Source organism: Pogona vitticeps, chromosome 5 (assembly GCF_051106095.1).
Source record: "Pogona vitticeps strain Pit_001003342236 chromosome 5, PviZW2.1, whole genome shotgun sequence".
Classification (NCBI taxonomy): domain Eukaryota; kingdom Metazoa; phylum Chordata; class Lepidosauria; order Squamata; family Agamidae; genus Pogona; species Pogona vitticeps.
In genome coordinates, this window is record NC_135787.1 from 86,767,979 (window position 1) to 86,792,027 (window position 24,049).

The 24,049-nt window shown below is 43.7% G+C and overlaps 1 protein-coding gene across 12 annotated transcripts in view; it reads right to left on the reverse strand.

Annotated features, from left to right (window-relative positions):
• SLIT2 (slit guidance ligand 2) overlaps window positions 1–24,049 on the reverse strand; it is a 455,778-nt gene that overhangs the window by 85,537 nt on the left and 346,192 nt on the right. For all 12 annotated transcript variants that reach the window (XM_073001077.2, XM_078394061.1, XM_073001083.2 and 9 more), the window contains one exon: window positions 6,656–6,822. In XM_073001077.2, the coding sequence (XP_072857178.2) occupies window positions 6,656–6,822 (167 nt within the window). The remainder of the gene's footprint in view (window positions 1–6,655; window positions 6,823–24,049) is intronic.

Here is a 24,049-nt window from a genome sequence, read left to right on the forward strand (position 1 = left end):
TTAAAACTTTCAGTTAGCGAAGAGGCTGCTTGTCTGCTTCCCCACTTGTCCAAGTGGTTAGAGAGCTGAGAGAGAGACCTGGGACTGCCTGGTATTGTCATTTTAAAAAGTAAAATTTACTTTAAAAGCTGCTTGTTTTGGGTTAAACTATGCTTGGGTGAAAAGGTGCTCTGTTTGAGTTGAAACTTGCTTGTGTAGAAACGTGCATACTTGCTTTAAAAGCTGCTTGTTTGGGGTTAAACTGTGCTTGGGTGAAAAGGTGCTCCATTTGAGTTGAAACCTGCTTGTGTAGAAACGTGCATACTTGCTTGGTCTTATGCTGAGCATGTGCTACTGCTGGTGAATGGGATCAGATTAAGCTTTGTGTTGCTGTTCTTTTGCATAACCTAAAGTAAATAAGAAAAACCAGCTGTTAAATAGTTTAATTCCACTATTTATCCTCCACACAACTAAAAGGGACCTCTCAATGCAGTGCCAAATCAGACAAACCATTTCTAACTTAATATAGGCTTGAGCTGTAGCTGGGCAGAGTTGCACAACAATCTCATCTGTCATTGAGACATTTCTATAAGCATGGGGAGGAGGTGGATGAAAGGAAATGTAAAATATAGGTAGTGTGGTATAGGTCTTATCACAGGCTGATAATGGTCTATATGTACTTGAATTAAATTTATGGTACACAAATTTATGGTACATAAACACGAGTACACAAAGCTTTAAGTCTCTCCATTTGTTAATGACAGTGGTAATGGTTCTTAATGCCACTGTTGACTGCTGTTCACTTTACATGGTTCAAATGCTATTCTGTTATATTTTATTAAATATGTTATTACACTATTTTGTTCAGAATATTTTTTCCTGTTTTCCTCTAAAAATTAGGTGTGTCTTAAGGTCAGGTGCGTCTTATGGAGTGAAAAATATGGTAAGTTCTAAAAATTAGCAAAGGAGAGGAATGCCTTCCATTTATTTTGGTATAGGGTTTTCAAGCTCAACCAAGTATGTCTCTTATGGCGGGAATATCCTTCATGCGATCAGTTTCAGAGAGTCTACGTCCGGGTGATAAATCATCCCATTGTCCTGAGTGAGAAGGTTGCGGATTGATGGGCGATGGAACACATCTGTTGACATTGACCTCAGGGGCGTGAACCACAGTTGTTATGGTCACCATGGAGCGAGTAGGATGGCATTCGACTGGAACTGTTGAAATCAAATGATGGTTCATTGTATGAGTGATACCGGAGGAAATAGGTAGAGTAGGTCTCCGGTCCAGTTTATCATAAACGCATCTCTGAGTGAGTTCCTGTTGGTACTGGGTAGACAGCAATATCTCTGACATTTGGTGTTGGTCTCGGAAGCAAAGACATTGATGGATGGAACTTGTGGCAAAGCAGATTGAAAATGCCATTGTCTAGTGACCACTCGTGTGTTCGCATGGTAAGGCGACTGAGACAGTCTGCTACAAGGTTGTCATCTGTCACGACATGGACAGCTATTGGGAAGTTGTGGTGTAAGTAACACCATTCCAGAGTTCGACAGCCAGGTATAGTAATGAGAATATGAATGTTCGAGATGGGATTTGGTAAGGTTCACCTTGAGCACGAGGTCTTGAAGAGTATCGAGAGTGAATTGGGTAGATCTGACAGCATTGTAATAGGAGGTAGCGACTATCAGCCAGTCATCTGTGTAGGAGAATATAGAGATGCCTTGAAGATGGAGATAGGCAGCAACTGGTAAAAGTTCTCAGTGATGTCCAAACGGGAGGGAACAAAATTGGTACAAGATGTTGTTGAACCGGAATCGAAGAAATTTGTGATGATGTGGGTGGTGGATGGAGATGTGTAAGTATGCATCCTGATGAGGACAAACCAGTCTCCCTGTGAAAGGAGAAGGATGATAATGTTGAGTGTCAGCATTCTGAAGCATCTGGGTTGAATGAATATATTGAGGTGTCTAAGACTGAGAATAGGATGGAGTCTTCCATCCTTTTTGGGAACTGTAATGTATCTCAAGTAGAATCCATCATACAGGGCAGAAGAAGGGACTATAAGTATGCCATGCTTTTGTAGAAGAAGGGAAACCAGTGGATATGGGGTAGTCTTAATGGGTCTAGGTGGTGAAGTATGATCAAATTCAATAAAATGGCCATTTTGGATAATAGAAAGGACCCACTGGTCATTAGTGATTCGATGTCAAGAGTTGAGGAAGGGATGTAATCTGGTCTGGAATGGAGATAGAAGGGGTCTATGGATATTGCTTACCCTTCTTTTGTTGATGTCGAAAGGGCTGATGACGGGCTGTTGTTGCTGGGGTTGGAAAGCAGGTGTCGATGGGCTGGAATAGGATCTGTCATAGGTTTGTGGTTTGTATGGTCAGTATGGTTTTTGGTATTGCTGAAAGGGCTGTTGGAAGAAAGTCTGCCTGCGAAACTGAGGGTGCTGGTAGCAATAAGGTTGTTGGATAGAATATGAGTGTGCTGTTTTATGGATTTTATTAAGGTTATCCATTACTTCATCTGTCTTGGCATTAAAGAGGCCAGCACCATCAAATGGGAGGTCTTCAATTTGTGATTTGGTATCATCTGAGATGCCGGCAGATCTCAGCCAGGCATGTCATCTTAGGGCGACAGAAGTCGACATAGCCTTAGAAGCGGTGTCTGCGGTATGGCAAGATGCAATCCTTTGTTGTTTAGCCAGGGTTGTAGCCTCGGTGTGGATGTTTAGGGCTTCTGTCTTGGAAGCATCAGGAGCCACTTGGAGTATGGGTAGAATTTTGTTCCATAGTTAGCAATGGTACATGCCCATTGTGGCTTGATAGTTTGCTACCCTCATAAGGAAGGATGCGAGAGAATATAGGCATCTGCCTAAGATATCAAGTTTTCTCCCTTCACAGTTAAGTAGGGGCTACAAAGGATTTATTATGTGCTCTGGACTGATTGAATTTGACAATGATCGAGTTTGGTCTAGGATGTTTAGAGAGAAATGCTTTATTGGGACGGTGGGTCTTGTAATGATCCTCTACATGCCTCAAGATTTGTAATGAGGGAGGGGGTTTGTCCCATGATTCTTTCACTAATTCATGCATAGCAGGGATGAATGTCAAAATGAGAGATAGCGTCATGTCCTGGTTAAGGTCATCAAAGACCAGCTCTTGTTTTTGAGGTGGTGGTTCTTTTATGTCTAATTGTAAGGATTTTGCCATTCGTATCACTAGTTCAGAATAGGAGGTAAAAATCTTCTGATGGGGAAGGTGGGTGATTCTCAGCCACATCAGAAGAAGGTGTAGGTAGATTAGAGAGAGATTATTGAGAAACATCAGAGTTGGAATCTGGAATGGAACAAGAAGAGTCTGAAGATGGTGATGGATGTGGAGGTATAGTCGTTGATACTGAGGTAGGCGGTAACTTGGAGCAGTACATTGTTCAGTGTCGGTAGGAGGAGGGGGAGGGGGAGGACCCTTATAAGCGGTAGTAACTCATAGAGAGGTTTGATGTTGAGATTGTTTGGAGAATTGTCTCACCTGTTTGGATTGAGAGTGTTCTTGAACAAGTGGGAGAAGAGTGTGCTTGACAGCTGATTTGGTCGGGATCAACATGCAGTGCGTCTATGTCTGGTACGTAGTAGAAGGACGATGTCGGTGTCTCAGTGATGAAGGCGAAGTGGACGGTGAATGTTGAGATGGATAAACATATCTCACCCTTTTAGGCTCATCATAATATGCATGCTCAATCAAGTCGTCAGGGTACTAGGGGTCATAACGATAGTATGGATCCCCCTGTTGATATCTAGGTTGGTACCGAGATGGTTCAGGATAGTAATAATATTTCCTGTGCGGTGGGTCAAATTGGACCGGTGACAGGTGTCGTCTCTTTGCTCAATGTTTTCTAGGAGACTGGTGAGACGATTCAGATCTAGAGACTGGAATAGTTATCGCCCTCCCTAAAGATGTAGGACTTGAATGTTCCAAGGCCGGGCTGGAATGAACAACAGCCAGAGATGGGCCAGTACTCGGTGAAAGGCTGGCAACAGAAGCAACAGCCTGAGCCGACATCAAAGTCTGATCATCTTTATCAGAGCCAGAGGCGACTCTAGACGACTCCTCAAGGATCGGTGATGGTAATACCGATTGAGGTGGATCAATATGGGTTGATTTCTTTCTCTCTCTTTTTGGTCCTTTTAGGCTTATCTTTTTCTTAGAAGAATCATCAGGATGGGTTGGAGCCTTTGACGTGGATGTCAAGCTCGATTTCAAAGTCGACTTCAAATGGTCCTTTTACCAAGGTGAAGGATTCGTTGGGCTCAATATCACGTGAGGAATTTCACAACGTTCACGAGTTGGAGACATTGTCGGATTCATGGGAGACAAATTTAAAGATTTTTCCCAGAGGTAAGAGTGGAGCCTTTGAAGTCGTAGTTTTAAGGCGGGTTTTGTAAGCTTTTTACACTTGGGACAGGAGTGTGTTTGATGTTGTTCCCCAAGACAAAAAAGGCAAAGGCCATGTCCATTGGTAAGCGGGATCTTATTCATGCAGAGCACGCACTGCTTGAAGGGCTCAGGAGGGGACATAAAAGGTTGTGGAAAGAGAATGGAGAAAGGTGGAGGGAAGGGGAAAAATACCATGGGAAAATTGAAAAATGAGTAAATTGAAAAGGGAAAACAGATAACTCACTGGGAAAAATATCCAAAAAAATGACTGAAAAATAAAGGATCCCAATGATCAATAATCTCAACAATAGCACAATCGCTCTAATGTTCCAAAATAGGTCCGATCTAAGCAGTGGCAAAAAGGAACTGAGGGGACTTCTGGCGGGCGCAGCATGCGCTCCACGGGGGAACGTCCTACTAATCACGTCTTTAAGCTCTAGAAACTTCCAAAAGGTCCTGCGCAGGCACAGAACAACCCAATTGTGTGCATTCACTGAGGCCATGAAGAAGAAAGATATGTTACTCTTCAAGTAAAGAGTAATATTAACTGGTTAACAACAACAATAATTGTTTAGTAACAAGTGGCCAGAATCTAACTGGCATTTTATGTTTGTACAAGTGAAATGGTATAAGTTACAACAACATATTGCTGCTAATTAAAGAGTTGCTGGTTGCATTCCTGGATGTGTCCTGATTAAGTGCCATTTTAATGAAGTGCCAAAATGGAAGCATGAATTGTCCCCCAGTGACCCAACGAACAACAAATCAATTCATCATTCGTTAGGTCTTTTTTCTTTTGCTTTCCCTCCTCTTGCTATGCCTCGGGGCATAGCAAGAGGAGGGAAAGCAGGGGATCAAAGCAGTTGCAGTGCTGCAGCTGTGAGGATCAAAATGATCCTGCAGTGCTTTGATCCCTTTTCCCGTCCTCTTGCTAAGTCCCATGTGAGGCTTAGGAAAAGGAGGGGGAAAGGGATCAAAACAATCCTACAGCCTCCCTAGGCTTAGCAAGAAGGGGGAAAGCAGGGATCAAAGTGATTCCGCAGCTGGAGCTGCAGTATTGCTTTGATTCCTTTTCCCCTCCTCTTGCTAAGCCTTGTGGGGCTTAGCAAGCAGAGGGAAAGCAGAGGGTGGGATTCTCTTCAGGCAGGTTTTAGCAAGCCGCCCAAGGGGAAAGCCTTTCTCTGCTTATGCCCCTGAGGAACAGCTGACCCACAGGGGCGTAAGCAGATAGGGAATAAAAGGACAAATATAAAAGGGTCTCTGCACTCCAAGAATATGAAGCATCTGATGAATCAGGGATATTTAATTAATATCCTGATTCATTTTTATATTTGTCCCCATGTCTAGTTCTGATGCAACTGAGTATGCAGGTCAGAATCCAACCAGCACCTTGATAATTAGCTGCAATTTCTGCTTATACCATTTATGCTATTTACTTATGTAAGCATAAATTGCTGATTGGATTCTGAGGGCTGATGATTTCCAATCTAACTATCCTATCTTTCCCTCATGGTTAGACTGGGAACTGATAAGAGCAGGTAGGGCATCTTTTAAACTCACCTGAGAAGCAATGCTGGGTAGGAAATGTCTTAACCAAGCCTGTATCAAATCATTCTGCAGTTATATTACAGTACTGAGTTTTTGTAAGTATACTATGTTGAAAATATATTTACGTTTGTGTTATTTGTACAGTTTTGAAGAGAGCTGTTGCTGAAGAATAAAATTAGATTTACAATCACACAAATAATTCTGAGGCCTCCTTCTGATGCTACTTCTGCCTGCCATCTACTGTCTACAGATTCCTTCCTGTTCAGTCCAAAAACAAGAATGTGCAATACATTGTGAAATTTCTCAAGCGAGCTAGCTTTTGAATCCTGCAGGCCTTTCCATCAGGCCTTGTAGGGAAGGAGCATGAAAATCCCCAAAATAATCTTGGGCAGATGCTAAGGTAGAAGCTCTCTTGAGGAGCAAATTTTATCACCTTTCTCAATGTGCATATAGAAAGGGCTGCCAAACACTTCCTGTTCTGATATGGTGAAAGAATGACATAAGTGGAGCCCATTTCAGCATAGCCTCACTCCCAGGACTGTTATGTGTGACCCTTATTGGAGAAGTGCAGGAAGAAGAGACAGGTACCAATGAAAGAAGACTTTATACAAATCTAAGTTACTTTATACACTGTTACTCTTATTTTATGATAGCTAATGATCACCAGGGCAACTGCATTTCTTACCATCATCACAAGTGAAATCCTGAATGGCAACATCCTGTATTGGAATTTCTTTTAAGAAGTAGGGTTTCTGGCAGCGAGGGTTCCCTGTGACAATGCGCTTCTTTCTCAGCCACTCTCCCAGCCATGCTAAGTGGCAGTTGCAGTTGAAAGGATTGGCTAAGAGGTTTCTGACAAGCACATGTGAATAAAATATAGTTCAACTTCAGGTAAAGGAAGCATACAAGAAATACATTGAGAAAGATTAAAATACCTTTTCTGTATTGCCCCAACCCCCTGCCCCCCAAAAAAGAAAGAAAAAGAAAAGAGAGGTTCTTCTCAGCCTTTCACTGCTGCTGTCATTGTGTTTTTCCACAACCCAAATACAGATGAAATTCCTCCCTCAAGAACAAACAGACAAGTAAAATAACGCCTTCCTATTCCAACTAAAGTTTGGGAAATGCATTTTCAGAGTTTGAGTTGAAAAATCCTGAGACATCTTGTTTAGAAATAATGCAAAAGTGTCACAGATCTGATCTGCTGTCAAAATGTCCACACATAATACTGTAATTTAATGTTAAAATGTTGGTTACTTTATATTATTAGCTATAACTTGAGAACAGTACTTTCATTAATTTGCCTCCTCAAGATTTCCATCTTTTATTTGCTCCAGAGAATTGACTTCTTGTGTAAACCGACAGCTAAATTGATTACATGCCAGTTATAAAAATGAATTTAGTTTCAGAAGTCTCAGTGCTTTTGGCATCTCTACATTTCAGCAAATACCTTTTGATAATTTCCTTATTTATAAACATGTGGTCTTAAATATGCACAAATGGGTCATTAGGTGTAAACTGTCTGATTCTAAATGAAAAGAGAATTAAGTACACTGGCAATTATTGTTCCTCTCAAAAATTCATACCACAGATATCCAAACTATTAGAGAAACCAGATTTTTACCACATTCCCTCCCTCCCATCTTCAAATCATATTTTTTTACATTAAAAATTGAAATGTAGCCACTTAGACTGCAATCCTATGTGCACTTAAATGAGAGTAAGTAACATTGAAGACAATGAGTTTTTTCCTAAATAATTTACTTCAATGCCTACCTTCATCTTTTAGGGCCCCTGTCAGAGACGTAAAAGCTGGAAGAAAAAAGTTCCCACTCCCAATTTCCCCCAGAAAATTAAAGAAAAATTTGGGAAATACTAGAAATAGTACTTCTTTTCACATCAAACCAAAACTTCATTTATCACTTCAGCAACATGATAATTTACTTACACCTTAAGCTGTGACAAGGTGGGCATTTGTCCTATGGTTTGGTCTAGATTGGTGATGGGCTTGTTCACTCCTTTTCCTGGCAATCACACAGTGTATGTATTATTGTGAACCAGCCTGCCCCTGATCAATGCCTAGCTGCACTTTTTGTGGTCCCAGTCCCAACGGTTACTCTGTTTTTTGTTGTAAATAAGATCACACTGTTTTGGTTCATTTCTTGCATGTGTGATCACTGGGATCAAACAAAAGAAGATGGCTCAAGCTATCAAAAGCACTTAAAGATCTTAAGAAATAGAAACCCCTTCCCGCTCTTTCAATGCATCACAGATGTGTTGTATCAGCAGCAATTTTTTTAGAAATAGAAAGATTTCTTTCCTTTCCCCCCATGGGAGAGCATGAAATCTGTGGAAGGTTGGCTAGCTTGTCCTGAGTTTAAGGAAGAACTCTGAGGGGACAAAGCGGAGCCAGGGCAGAGAAGCTGAGGGGACTCAAGTCAGCTAAACCTGGGATAGGGGAAGCTGATAATTCAAGTTGTTTTGTTGCCTGAGGCAGAGAAAGAAGCTCTGTCTGTGGTGAAAGGCCTAGCTGGAGGCAGAGGCCTAGACACTGTAGCTAGCTTACCAGTGGATGAGTGCTGGAAGCTAAGTTGTAACACAGACTCTGACTAACAGAAAAAAAGTATACTTTGAAACTGAGGGTTGAAAGTTGAATCATAAGCCTGAGGAAAGAAAACACGCCTTCAACCAGGGGAAAGAAAGCTGAGCAAGTGCCTTGTGAAATGGCAGTTGGGTCAGAGATAGAAAATGGGGATTCTGAGGGAAAATTTACCTCAGATCAAGAAAGGGAGACTTCCAGGTGGGATGACCCAATAGATTTCAGAAAGTGGAAATTGGAGATAGAAATGAAGACCAAAGTTGAGGAAAGACAAATGGCCTTACAGATGGAGAAAGAAAAACTGGCCTTAGAAATGGAGAAAGAAAAACAGGCCTTAGAGATGGAGAGGGAGAAAGCTGCCTTAGAGAAGGAGAGAATGGCATTTGAATTTAGGAGGCTAGAACTGGAAGCTCAGGCCAATAATAACAATAACAATAATGGCAGGGATAACTCTTGAGGGGAGACAGTTGTCAAAGGCAGACCTGAAAAGATTCCCAGTCTTTAGAAAAGGAGATGATCCTGAATCATTTCTGGTGATGTTTAAGAGAGCATGTGAAGATTTTGCGGTGAGGGAATCTGAAAGAATGATAGTGTTGAGATCTCAAATTAGTGGAGGCCTGGCTGAGATCTATGCAGAGATGCCTATAGAATTAATTAAAAATTATGAGGAATATAAAAAATTAGTTTTTGCCAGGTATGGCATAAATTCAGAACATTTGAGACAGAAATTCAGGGCTCTCACCAAGAAACCTGATGAGTCTTACTCTCAGATGGGGGCAAACATGACCAGATATCTGGACAAATGGCTTGTACAGGAGGGAGTCCAGACAGTACAGGATCTTAAAAACATTATTGGACTGGAGCAGTTTTATTCTCTCTTACCTGGAGAACTGAAGTATTTAGTCAGGGACAAGAAACCCAGAAATTTACAAGAGGCAGGGGAGGTTGCTGATTTTATTTCCCAGATTAGAAAACCAAGTGGTTATGAGGGAAAAGTTGTGAGGAAAGTGTGTGAGGACTCAAATAAATATTCCAGAGGACAATTTAAGAACCAGCAGAAGGTTGGGGGCCATTTTGTGGGTAAGCCCTCAGATCAGAACCAGACCAAAAACCAAAATCTGGAGGGAAAAGGAGTTAAGGGTGCTGGGAATGATCAATTGAACTTTAGGACTTGCTTTCGATGTGGTGAAAAGGGCCATATTTTGACCCAGTGTGGTAAAAATAGAGAATTTGTGCCACAAAAAGGAAATTCACCTAGGCCTAAAGCTGTATACTGTGTGCAGCAGGAACAGGTTAATCCACCAAGGGAGGAGTTAGTCATCATGGCCACACAAGCTGAGCTCTCTACACAGGCTGATATTAGTGAACCTGATCTTCCTTTGGCAGAAGTTAGATATTGTTTTTTAATTAAAACAGACCAGGAGTTATTTAAAACAGCTAGAGATAATATTTGTGTCTTTGATAATAAATACATGGCTCTGAAGGACTCGTGCTCACAAGTAACCCTATGTCACCCTGATATAGTCCCTCAGAAATACATTTTAAAAGGGGAAAATATGTCTGTTAAGGGAACTGGAGAAGAAACTGTCATTTTGCCTGTGGCTGAATTACCGATTGGAACTGACCTCTCTGAGCATGTGAAGAGGGTTTTAGTTCTAACACGTTCCCAACAAGAGAAAGCAGGGACAGCTGAGGAAGGGAATGAAAGTCATAGGATGGGAATGCCTGACTGTAATGACTCAGCTGAGATAATTCAACTTAATATTCCCCAAAGTAATATGTTCACTCAGGAACAACAAGCAGATTCCATGCTGAAACGCTGCTTTGAGAAAGTTTCTGAAGTACAGTTAACCCCTGAAAGACCTGAAAGGTTCCACATTGAACAGGGCTTATTGTACGGAGAGTCTCTGGTGAACCCCAGGAAAGGAGCGGATAATATTCAAAAACAGTTAGTGGTTCCTGTGAAATACCGCCAGAAAATATTAAAAAGGGGACACTCAGATGTATTTGCTGCTCATCTAGGCATTAATAAAACCAAACAAAGAATATCACAAAATTTCTACTGGCCTGATATGGGAAAGCAGATTAAGAATTTCTGTCAGATTTGTGATGTTTGTCAAAGGCAGGGTAATAGCAACGACGAAACTAAAGCGAAGCTGTGCCCTTTACCAATAATTTCTACCCTATTCCAACGCATTGGTATGGATATTATAGGACCATTGCCTAGGGTCACTCAAAGGGGGAACAGATTTATTCTGACCATTATTCATCATGCCACACGATACCCAGAGGCCATTCCTCTGAGGAATATTGAGACTCATACTGTGGCTGATGCCTTGCTGAGTTATATGAACCGTATGGGTTTCGTGTCAGAAATAGTAACGGACTTAGGAACATAATTTACCTCAAAGCTCATGCAGAGACTGTGGCAAATATGTGGGATCAAATATCTAAATAGTTCCCCATATCACCCGCAAACTAACGGCCTTACAGAGAAATTTAATGGTATTCTGATGCGAATGATTAGGGCCTATTCTGCTGAGAATCCTTACAATTGGGATCAGAAATTACAACTTCTGTTACATGCATATAGGTCTGTATCCCAAGACAGTACAGGATTTAGTCCTTTTGAGTTGCTGTTTGGGAGAAAAGTGAGAGGACCTCTTGACTTACTTAGACAAAGTTGAGAGAAAATACAGGAATCTGATCCTGAGAATGTAATATCATATTTAGACAACCTAATGAACACTCTGAAAAGAAATTTAGAGCTGGCTGCTGAGAATTTACAAGGGCAGAAAAATAAGCAAAAAGTCTGGTATGACAGGAAAGCCAGAGAAAGAAGTTTTAATCCTGGAGATGAGGTGCTTGTGCTAAGACCTCTCAAAGGGAACAAATTACAACTAAATTGGGCAGGACCATTCAGAATTATTGCCAAAATGAACGAAATTAATTATATAATTAAGGAAGATGGAGAACCAGGCAGGAGGGTGGGCCATGTAAATATGATCAAACCATATTATAGTGAGGAGAACAGAGTGCTGTTTGCCATGAAGGAAGCTGACAATGAGAAACATGACTTGCCCTATTGGGAAGGGAGGGGGAAAACAAGATATAACCATGAAGATGTCAGGATTAGCCCTGTACTTTCCCAGGAGCAACAAAGTGAATTGAGGGCCTTGGTTACAAAGTACCAAAAGGTTTTCTCAAGCAAACCAGGCTTAGCCAAGGGAGTGGTGCACAAGATTGATACAGGAGATGCACCCCCACAAGCAGTTACTCCATATAGAGTTACTGGGCCATATGTTGATAAGGTGCGCAAGGAGCTGGACGAAATGCTGAAGGAGAACATCATTGTTCCTTCATACAGCCCTTGGTCTGCTCCTATAGTCTTGGTTGACAAGCCAGATGGCAGTATTCGATTTTGTGTAGACTACAGAAAGCTGAACCATGTAACCAAGCCGGATGCATATCCTATGCCCAGATTAGACAACCTGATAGAGACCATAGGGGGATGTCAATATATTTCCTGCCTAGATCTAACAAAAGGGTTTTGGCAAGTGAGAATTGACCCCAAAGACCAGGAGAAGACAGCCTTTTGCAGCCCTTTTGGTTTATATGAGTTCTGTGTCCTGAGTTTTGGGTTAAGAAACTCACCAACTACTTTCCAAAGACTTATGGACAAAACTTTACAAGGGCTTAGCGACTTCACAGTGGCTTACATTGACGATACAGGGATCTTTAGTCACACCTGGAAAGATCACCTTTGTCACTTAGAGATAGTGCTGCAAAGATTGAATGCAGCTGGGCTAACAGTGAAAGCGTGCAAATGCCAGCTGGGTAGCCCAGAATTGAAGTACTTAGGTCATGTAGTAGGGGGAGGTAGGATCAAACCCCTAGAAGCCAAAGTGGAAGCTATTAGTAACTGGCCTAGACCCACCACCAAGAAAAAGGTCAGATCTTTTCTTGGGCTGGTAGGCTATTATAGAAGGTTTATTCCTAGATTCAGCGAGATAGCAGCTCCATTAACTGACTTAACATGCAAGAAGAGTGCTGACAGTATCCAGTGGACCAGCAGATGCAAGGAGGCGTTTGGGAAGCTGAAGGAGGCATTGATAACCAACCCAGTCTTAAGAGCTCCGGATTTCCAGCGCGAGTTTACCATCTTCACAGATGCATCCAACTCCGGGTTAGGAGCTGTGCTGTGCCAAAGTGACAATGGCAGATATCTTCATCCAGTGGCGTACCTGAGCAAGAAGCTGCAGGGAGGTGAGAGACATCTATCCACCATCGAAAAAGAGTGTCTTGCTATCGTGTATGCGGTTCAGAAACTTAAGCCATATATTTGGGGAAGACATTTTGTCTTGTGTACTGACCATTCCCCACTATTGTGGTTAAGGACTATCAAAGCCAACAACAGCAAGCTGATGAGCTGGGCTTTGATCCTGCAGGACTTTGATTTTGAGGTTCGAGTAATTAAAGGGACTCAGAACGGTGCTGCAGATGCCCTCTCTAGAAGACCAAAAGATTAAAGAAGAAAAGAATGGACTCTTAGAATGGTGAAAGTAATAAAAGTTTGATGTACATGTACCCATTGATAAATGTTATTTGTTATGTAAGTGAAAGTAACTGTATGTAAGTATTTTTAAATGTTATAGTTTAATATTAAGTATATGCCTGAATGAACATTGGAAGTGGTAAAGTGTGGCAACTAGAGTGTAAGATTGAAATGGAAAATGCAGGTAAGATGATTAATTAATGTTTATGTAAATGTTTGTTAAATGTAATGGTGTTATTGGGATAATGTAATGTTGTTTTGCTCCTCGTTGTTCATGAGAGGAAAGCACTTTAGCTTTCCCCCAGGAAACAACTTGTTAAGGGGGGAGGTATTGTATCATACAGCCCTGCTCTCTCACCTGTCCGTCACAGCTGGGCAGGGGAACATCAGCCAATGAGGGGACGGAGGGTGGTGCAGAAGAGGGAGGAGCTGAAATATAAAAGGGTGTGTGTGAGGTATGAGGAAGAAATGGAGAGATTGATAGATTGAGAGATTGAGAGTTAGTGATTAGCATGTTAGTAGGCCTGTGAGCCAAAATAGTCAGTGAGGAAAAGTCTGTGTGATTTAATGAATGAGAAACAGTGATTTACAGCTTGATTATCTACCTGTGATTTACTCATTTTATTTTATTATAACAATAAACAAGTTTTGTTTTGGAAGAAACACTTGTCTTTTTTGAATATTAAATATAAGTGGTGGCAGCAGTTGAAGAAGAGTAGTGAGCACTCCTGGAGGCCTGAGTTGGCAGAGGCTTCAGAGTGGCCCGCTACAGTCCCCTGATATTAATTCTTACAAATGCTTCCATGGTTTTCCAGGTATAGAGTACTCTAAGGATAATATGAGATTGTGCAGCTTGCTGAAGGTTAGACAGACTTGCTCTTCTTCCTGAAGGCACAGTGGGGAATTGAACTCTCGACCTGTGCCTCCACAAAGTACCCAACTTACTGAACTATCCAGACATAAGTTGTCTTCTGAACTTAAATATATTTGTTTCCATGATTCCACCCTGTAAACTGTGTTAAGAATGGCATACTGAGACTAACTTACTACTACTACAACTGTTGAATCTTTTTATCTTTACACCCAGATTGGGCCACTAATAGCAATGATGTGTGACGGATTTCCTTGTCACTCTCAATCTATATACAGTATTACCTGCCAATTTTCTGTGTGCCTGGCTGATACTAAAGCAAAGGAACAAGATGAATAAAAACACTGGTAACCGTAAGGTTTTAGGAAGGAAAATAGCTGTTACAGAAGTTGAGGTTTAGGGATTCAGTGTCATCTTATTAAAGTAGGCTGCTTTATATACTTCATTATGGTTACAAGATTCCGTAACTGTTTGCAGGTAAAAGGAGAAGAGTTATAGTTCCAGTTTCACACTGCTTTAACATATAAGAAATTATACATGCTTTAGTCTTGGTACCCCTAATATTTGAGGACTACAGAATAGCACTAAAGTTTTGCCAACCAAATGGTCTAAGTCTGTGGAAACTGTGGCAGGATCTACTTACTTCAGATAACCCACATTAATGGTTGTTGTGGGTTTTTCAACTGAACCCAGACAGAGTTCTAGCTCCTGTCCTCTGAAGATGCCAGCCACAGAGACTGGCAAAACATTAAGAAGAAGAAAAATGACAGGTTACCCGCCTGTAACTGTAGTTCTTCAAATGGACCTCTGTGATTCACACCCTGGATGATCTGCGCCTACATGGAGCCTCATTGGAAGATTCTACAGCTTCTGTGGTAGCAAAACAAAAAAACAGATTAGAAGAAACCCCTCCCCCATATAAGTACCTTGGCGCCAAGACTCTCCCTACAGTTATGTCAACCACCACATGATTAATCAGAACAGAGTGACAGTGGGGAGGTCGGGTGGGATGTGTGAATCACAGAGGTCCACTCGAAGAACTACAATTACAAGTGGGTAACCTGTCCTTCTTCGTGGCCTCTGTGAATCATACCCTGGGTGACTAGTAAGCTGTCTTACCTGAAGGCAGTGTGTCACACCAAGATAAAGGCTAGAACAGCATGTCCAAAGGCCACATCAGACTTCTGCTGGGGATCGAGTCTATAGTGGCGGATAAAAGTGGACAGCTGTGCCCATGTGACAAGCACAGATATCTGGAAGAGGAACGCTGCAAAGTAATGCTGTAGAAAATTAGATTAATTACCTGTAACTTTTGTTCTTCTAGCGGTACTCTGTGAATTCACACAAATGGGTTATCCTGCGCCTGTGCAGGAACGTCCGGAAGATTCTAGAGCTTAAGAAAAAAGAGTCAATTAGCTTCCCCTCTGCGGGGTATATAAGCCCCGCCTCCTCCATCTTCCTTTCGGTTCCCTAATCCGCCGTTACCGTAAACTAGATAAGCATGGTATCACAGAATGGTACCATGAGAGACAGAGGAGAGGAAGGGAGGGATGTGTGAATTCACAGAGTACCACTAGAAGAACCAAAGTTACAGGTAAGTAACCTAACTTTATTTGTAGTGGTCTCTGTGAATGCACTCACTGTGCAGCAGGGCCGTCACGGTATTATAGATGACAGTATCGCCTGTCCAAATGCCACATCATTTTTAGCCCTGATGTCCAGTCGGTAGTGTCTGGCAAACATCAGAGGGGTAGCCCAGGTGGCTCCCTTGCAAATGTTCTGCAGTTGGACACCTTTGAATAGGGCTGTCGAGGAAATCGCTCTGGTGGAATGTGCCTTTAAGCCCTCTGCAAGAGGTTTCTTGGCCAGCTGGTAACCCAGGTGAATGAGCTGAACGATCCACCGTGATACTGATTGGGAAGAAGCAGGAACACCTTTGCATGATCCGTGGTAACATAAGAAGAGACGCGGAGAGCGTTGGATGGACTTGGTGCAGTTTAGGCAGACAGCAAGGGCCCTTCTAACGTCGAGAGAATGAAGTTTGTGCTCTAGCGGTGTAGTTGGAGATGGGAAAAAAGGTTGGGAGCACAATAGGCTGTTTGACATGAAATTCTGACACCACTTTTGGGAGGAAGGAAACGTCCATGTATAAGGTAACTTATCTGGGTGCATCTGTAGGTATGGAGGGTCCGACCTCAGGGCAGCAATCTCACTTGCTCGTCTGTCTGAAGTAATGGCTACTAGGAATGCGGTCTTCAAAGAAAGAAGTTTTTCAGAGCACATAGCCATTGGTTCAAGTGGAGGTTTAGTAATGGCCTCTGAGACCAGCAGAAGGGACCATTGAAGTGCAATGGTTTGGGAGGGTGGTCGTATGTTTTGGAGGCCTTTTAAAAATCTTTTGAGTGTAGGGTCAGAAAAAAGCCTTGCAGCGTATGAACGAGGAGGCTGGTGTGCTATAATAGTTGAAATGTAAACTTTAAATGTGGAGTGAGCAAGTCCCATATTGAAGAGATGCAGCAAAAAAGGTAAGTACCGTGCGTAGAGAAGCTGGTACCATGGTCATGCCGTTAGATTGGGCAAACTTGGTAAATGCTTTCCATTCGCCTTCATATGAGTGTAAGGTAGAGGGCTTTTGTGCGTGGTCTAGCACCTCGCAGAAGCAGGGGTTATCCTCCACGCCGTCAGGCAAAGGGACCGAACATCGGGATGGAGGAGAGCCCCGTTGTTCTGTGACAGGAGAAACTGTGTCTGAGGAAGGTGGTAAACTTCTCGTGCTATTTCTGATAGATGAGCGAACCACAGTTGCCTCGGCCACCAAGGGGCAATGAGGACTGCATCTGTACCATACTGCCTTATCCTGGTCACAGTCCTGAGAATCAGCGGTATTGGAGGAAACAGATACGTTAGTTCCCCTGACCAAGGTATGAGGAAGGCGTCTCCCAGGGAGGCGGCGTCCATGCCCACCCTTGAACAGTATCGGACACACTTGGTGTTGCGATGGGACGCAAAAAGGTCCAGGGTGGGCTGTCCCCATCGTGTGCAGATTATCGCGAAAGACCGTCTGGTTCAGTGCCCACGCGTGCATCCTGGTAGGGAGTCTGCTCAAGTGGTCCACCAGAGAATTGTCCTTGGAACGATGTGGATCGCCTGTGGGAAAACGTCGTGGGAGCGACACCATTTCCAAAATGTGATGGTCAGCTGGAGATGCACTGATCGTGTTCCACCTTGCCTGTCGATGTAGTGCATCACTGTGGTTTTGTCCGTTACCAGTTGCACTGCATGGCCTGGGATGCAAGGCAGGAAGGATTGAAAAGCCTTCATTACGGCTAGCAGTTCCAGTTGATTGATGTGCAAGGTCTTTTGGGGTTGGGGTCCAAAGACCGTGAGCACGGAGGTTCTGGCAGTGTGCGCCCCAATCTGAGGGGCTGGCATCGGTGACAACCTGTATGGACAGGTGAGGGGAGTGGAACGGTCTTTCCAATGACAGGTTGTTGGAGGTGGACCACCAGGTGAGATACCACGTGATGTGAGGAGGAATTCTCAACCTCTTGGACTGCGGGTGTGTCACGGGATCGAACTGGGTGATGAACCAAGACTGTAGGGGTTTGAGTTTGAGTCTGGCATACGGTACCACCGCGGTAGTGGATGCCATCAGCCCCAGAACATGTTATAGTGCGCTGTAAGTATGGCACACGGTTTGTGCTTGCGCACGGCTGCTTTGATCTTTTGAATTCCTTGTGTTGGGAGAAAGGCCTTTGTGCAAACAGAGTCCAAGGTTGCTCTTATGTAGGAGAGTACCTGAGAAGGTTTGAGATTGGATTTTTTTTTTTTTTAGGGTGGACAGGGTGAATCTCGTGGCCGAGACCGCTTCGTGGTAGGATCAGGCCACCAGAAGCCAGTTGTCGATGTAAGGAAAGATGTTTATTCTTTGGGTTCGTAAGTACATAATGACTGGTGCCATGCATTTTGTGAATGTCCTGTGGGCCGTTGAGAGCCCAAATGGTAAGGCAGTGAATTGGAAGATATTGTGGAGGAATTTTGATGAGATGGGTGGATGGAGATATGGAAATATGCATCTTGCAGATCGATGGTGACGAACCAATTTCCCTGAGACAAGAGCGGAAGAATGGAGTCAAGGGTGAGCATACGGAATTTCTTGTGAAGTATGTGCTGGTTGAGGTCTCTTAAGTCCGTGATGGGCCTATGCCATCATCATTTTCAGGGACTGCAAAGTAGTGTGAGATAAACTATCAGTACTGTCAGATGGAATTTGGATTATGGCCTCTTTATATAACAGGGATGAGGTTTCCGAATACAGCAGCTTGGAAAAAGGAGTAGGCCTGACTGAATTTGGTGGAAGGATGCAGAAAAATTCTATCCCATATCCATGTTGAATGATACTAAGGACCCACTTATCAATAGTGATTTTTTTTTTTTTGTAGGAATAGAAATAATCTTGTATTGGACGGAGATTCATGAGAATAGCTTACCCCTATGCTGAGTCTTGCGAAAAATTGCTTAGGGCTACGAAAGCATTGTTGCTTGAACAGCGGCGTAAGAGGGTGCTGAACTTGGTAAGTGTGGTCCTGCTGTTGCTTACTACACCAAGGGGGCTGGTACTGAGTAGACGATTGGTACTGTGGCTTTTTGCAGGCAGACTTGTGGTACCTATATGGCTGGTATGGTATGTAAGATTTCGCTGTCTTTCACATCTTATGGACATTGTCCATAGTCTCACCAGTTTTAGAGTTGAACAGTCCTGCAGCATTGAAGGGAAGTTCCTCGACCTCAGCTATGGTGTCTTCAAGGATGTTGGCTGTTCTAAGCCAGGTGTGCCATCTAACAGCAATGGCAGTCAGTCTGGATTTAGAAGCAATGCCAGCTGTGTGTTTGGCAGCAAATCACCTGGTAAGAGTGTTAGCCTCTCCATAAACATTAAGTGCTTCTGCTTTCGCGCGGTCAGGGAGTGATTGCAGTACTGGAGCTATCTTATCCCACAAGTGCTTCTGATAGGCACCCATGGCGGCCTGATAGTTAGCAATTTTGGTCAACATTGTGGCAAATGAATGCAGCTTTTTCCCAAAGGTGTCTGATTTCTTTCCGTCTTTGTCAACAGGTGTAACTGATGATCTGGTATGAGATTTGTACTGAGTAGATTCAACCACAGTAGAATTGGGTGAAGGATACTTGGCCAGAAAGTCAGAGTCCGAACCATGAGTCTTATAGTGATGCTCAAGCTTGCGTGGCACCTGTACCAGTGTAGGAGGTTTGTCCCAAGATTTTACCAGCTCGAACAGAGCAGGAATGAGACTGAGACTAGGAGGAGAGGTTTTGTCCTGCTCCATATCATGGAAGACAAGGTCCCATTCTTGTTGAGGCATTTGTGCATCGAGCTGCAGAGTTTTCGCCATCCGCATAACGAGCTGTGCAGAGGATGAAAAGTCCTCTGATGAGAGCTGAAATGACGAGCATTGGGCAGCAGTATCAGGGGCGTCAGAGTTGCTGGACACCGTAGACGGATTAGACGACTGTGAGGCGATCAGAGGAGGACTCCTCAGTAGTGTGTCTTCTGGTACCATAGCCACGTCCGATTGGGTGGACTGGGAGAAGAGTACGGTATAGTGGGCATCAGGACTGGAGTAGAGCATTGTAGCCTGAACCAAAAAGTGCCCGCTACTGTACCTAGCACGCTTGGGAAGCGCTATAGGTACCGGAGGAAATTGTCCCTTGCGAGATGGTGGTTGAAGTGTAGCAAGGTCCTGTAAAGTATGTGGCTGACACGGGATAGAGGCAGCCACAGTATGGTGCCACGGTACTTGTGCCTGAGGCTTCAACTGATACGCGTAGCCTTGGTACGGATACGGTTGGAACAGAGCATAACAAGAGTGGCCAAACTGTGGTAGTCCTTGTGGACGGTACCCATCACCTCCAACCCGAGGCTGGTACCGAGCGATGTTCTTGTGCTTTGCGATACGCTTCCTAGGAGTTTCATGATCAGACTCCTGTTCAGATGAAAACTCGGTATCAGCCTGCCCTGAGTATCGAGGGCTTGGATGGGCAACGGCCCGGCTGGCGGCTGGCTCAGCCTCAAATTGGCCCAAGTTTGGCAACATGCACATATTGTCCTGAGCCGCCAGGGCTAAAGGAATGTGCTCCTCTGTATCAGAGAGTCCAATTGCTTCCCTCGAAGACTCCTCGAGCAATATTGAAGGAGCAGGAGGAGGTACAACAGGCAACTTAGTCAATTCCTTCACTGTCTTAGGCTTATCGGTAGCCTTCTTTTTCGCAGGGTGAAAAAGCGGTTTGGGTTTTGGCGGTTTGGAAGCGTCCTCAGCCTTAACCGGCCCAGAGATGGTAAGCAGCGGTTGATCAGCCGAAGAGTCTTGTTTAGAAGCCTCAGCACGCGGCAGGGACAGTTCTGTGAGGGAGGCACTTTCCATGTTCGGAGACAGAGTCTTTTCGTAAAGGAAAGCTCAAAGTCTTTGGCGCCTCAGCTTAATCGCTTGCTTGAAAAAACCTTTGCAAGCAGAGCAAAACTGATCTTGATGCAATTCTCCAAGACAAAACAAACATTATCGTCCGTTTGATAAAGGAATTTTCTGGGAGCAGACGACACACTGCTTGAAGCCCCAAGGGGCCATAAACAAAAGGGAAAAAAGGGGGATCGTTGATCGGGGGGAAACACGACAGAACACAAGAAGTAACTCAGAATCAGCAAGTTCTGTCGAATAACAGTTAAAGTAAGATAAAACAAGGGAAAAAAGGTAGCTAGCTAGCTAAGTACTTAACGGTTGATAGCTCTGCTCTTCCTACGTCCTACAGGAACGGCGGAAAAAGAGGAACTGAAAGGAAGATGGAGGAGGCGGGGCTTATATACCCCGTGGGGAGAGCTAATTGACTCTTTTTTCTTAAGCTCTAGAATCTTCTGGACATTCCTGCACAGGCGCAGGATAACCCATTTGTGTGCATTCACAGAGACCACAACGAAGAAGCTGCTACTACCCTGGTGGTGTGAGGGTGAATCACTTTTTGGACTGGTTTCCGAGCAAGTTGGTATGCTAGGTGATTGGTTGAGACAACCCACCTAGATATAGTTTGAGAGGTCACTTGACAACCCTTGGTAGGTGGTTGGTGACTTATAAAAAGAAGAGGTGAGCGCCTGAAAGGCTGGGTGCACTGTAGGTAAAAAGCAAGGGCTCTTCTAACATCCAAAGTATGGAGGATTCTTTCCTGAGCTGAAGATAGTGATGGGAAGAAAGAAGGAAGGACAAGTGGCTGGGAAAGATGAAACTGAGATACGACCTTGGGGAGAAAAGAAATGTCTGGAAAAAATTCTAAATAAGGATAGTCGTAATGTAAAACTGCTAAATCAGTGGCTCATCAAGCTGAAGTGATAGCAATGAGGAAAACTGTTTTGAAGGTAAGTAGTCATGGATCAGTTGCAGCTAAAGGCTCGAAAGGAGCTTTAGTGAGCTGTTGTAGTACAAGAGTTAATTGTGGAGAAGGTGGACAAGTATCTGGGTACATATGAGATAGACCTTGAAGAAAACATTTTAATGTTGGATGGTCGAAGAAATCAGCTGCTGGAGAGTTGGAAGGCTGATAAGAAACTATTGTGGAGAGGTAAACTCTTAACGAGGAGAGGGAAAGAATGCTAGATTTGAGATGAAGTAAGAAACGTAGAACGATGGTGAGTGATGGATTGATAGGAGGCAATGAGGAAGCTTCAGTGAAAGATTTAAATTTCTTTCATTTATACAGGTAAGCCTTCCTAGTGGAGGGCTTTTTTCACTTGATAGAGAATGTCCATTAGTGAGGCGGAATCCTCCATGCTGCCAGGTGAGAACAGGTAAGTTTGGGTGGAGTACATTGGAGTTGTTCTGCATGAGGAGGTGTGGCAGCCGAGGAAGACGGTGAATGTCTGATGAAAGATTGTGAAGGACTGGGAACCAGGATTGCCTCGGCCACCAAGGGGCTATAACAATGGCATCAGGTTTGTCTTGTTGTTGGTGAACCACAACCTTGTGGAGGAGTGGGAATGGCAGAAAAAGGTGAGGGTCTTGGGCCATTGGCCAACAAATGCGTCTTCTTGGGAGGGCTTGCCAATTCTGGCTCAGGAGCAGTAACTCTTGCACTTTTGATTCAAGTGGGAGACAAAGAGTTTTAGAATTGGTTTGCCCCAGTGCTTGCAAAGATGAAGAAAAACTGATTGGTCTAATTCCTACTCATGAGCTTGAGAATTTGTGCAGCTGCCAGGGTGTTGTTGTGGCCAGCTATGTGTAAAGTTGTGAGATAGATATGATGTGTCAGGCACCACTCCCAGAGGTCAACTGCTAAATAGAGGGGACTTGGAGAGTGGGTAGCACCTTGTTTGAGGATATAGTACATTGCTGTGGTGTTGTCAGTGGCAATTTGTGCCATCTTGCCAACAAGAAGATTTCTCAAAGCTTTGCATGCCTTTATTACTACCAGCAGCTCCAATTCATTTATGTGGAGCAATTTTTCTCTGTGGGACCATTTGGCATGGATTTCGAGGGACTTGCAGTGTGCTCCCCAGCCTGTGAGGCTGGCTTCAGTGGTGACCTGTATTTTTTAATATGGCTGTTGGAACAGTTGTCTGCCGGAGAGGTTGGGAGGAAAGCACCACCATTGGAGTTGGGAGGCGAGTTCTTGAGTGACCCTTAAAAGAATGTGAGGAAGGTCTGTCAACGGGTCGAAAAGGGCAAGGAACCAATATCTCATTTTTAGACATACATGTTGTACAACTGATGTCATAGAGGCCATGGTGCCTAGTACATGCTGTATGGTTAATGCTGGTATCATAGCATGAGGGGTGAAATCCTGAAGCAAGGCGATTAATATTTCCCTTTTGTCTGTAGGGAGAAAAGCATGGGCTTGCACGGAGTCTATGAGGGTGCCTATATAATGGACAATCTTTGTTTTTAATTTGATTTTTGTTTGTTGATAGCAAGGCCAAGATCACAAAGGAGAGTAAGGAAGTGTCTCGTTGAGCTTTGCGATGGGAGTGTTGATATATGGAAAGATGAGATTTTTTTTTTTTGAAGTCTGAGATAAATGGCTACCGGTGCCATTCACTTGGTGAATACTCTTGGAGCTGTTGCAAGGCCAAAAGGAAGTCTTTTGAACTGAAAAAGGAAAGGAAGTCTTTTGAACTTGTAGGCCTGAGATCCTAGTTGAAACTGAAGGAATTTTCTGTGTGTAGGATGTATGGAAATATGGAAGTCATAGATCTGAGACACCGGGACATTTGTCGGTGTTGAGAATCCTACATGTCGAGTGATGTTAGCCAAGTGTCCATGGACACTGCTTGATATGGTTGGTTATCGGCCTCGAACTTGGGATAATAGTGATATTGCATTCGATGTTTAGGGTCTACTGTGCGTTGGAGACCAAGCAAGTGTCAGTGGACCAGGATGGATATCGAGGATCATCAATACCAGAGCCTGCATCTCGATGATGTTGAAATTGAGGTTGCTGATGAGCTGGTAGAACATTAAACTATATAGACGCTGGGGATGTCAAGTGTGAGGAGAGGTTTCCGTCGTCTGGGTTGGTAGGGAAATAGTGGGAGGCTGGAGGTTTAAAAGTCTCTTGCGCTGAAGAGTGTTCCTCCACCATTTTGGACTTTTTAGATGCCATGTAGAGAGCTGATTGAAACCCATGTGAGTCATGGTGATATGGCCGCTTCGACACCGATGGTTGTCGAGATTGAGGCCCACTCTGCAAAGTTGCCACCGAACCAGGTAAAGTAACTGGTTGACTGGTAGTTGTAATTTGTCTGGGCAAGCACTGGTCGGGGCAAATGGCAACCCGATGGGAGTGCTGAATGTGGGTCTGAGCCGCACATGATGGAATAGGTGCCTTATAGAACTGTTGAGGTAGATGTCTTGGAGGAGGCCGTGGTGGGCAATCTGTTGCCACCAAATAGGGCATAGTTTCTAGTTGTTGTTCGGAGTCAACTCTGTCAGGTGAAGCAACTACAGAGGGGTTGCTTGAAGGAACAGAATGTTGAAGACAGGGAGGAGAAGATGTTAAG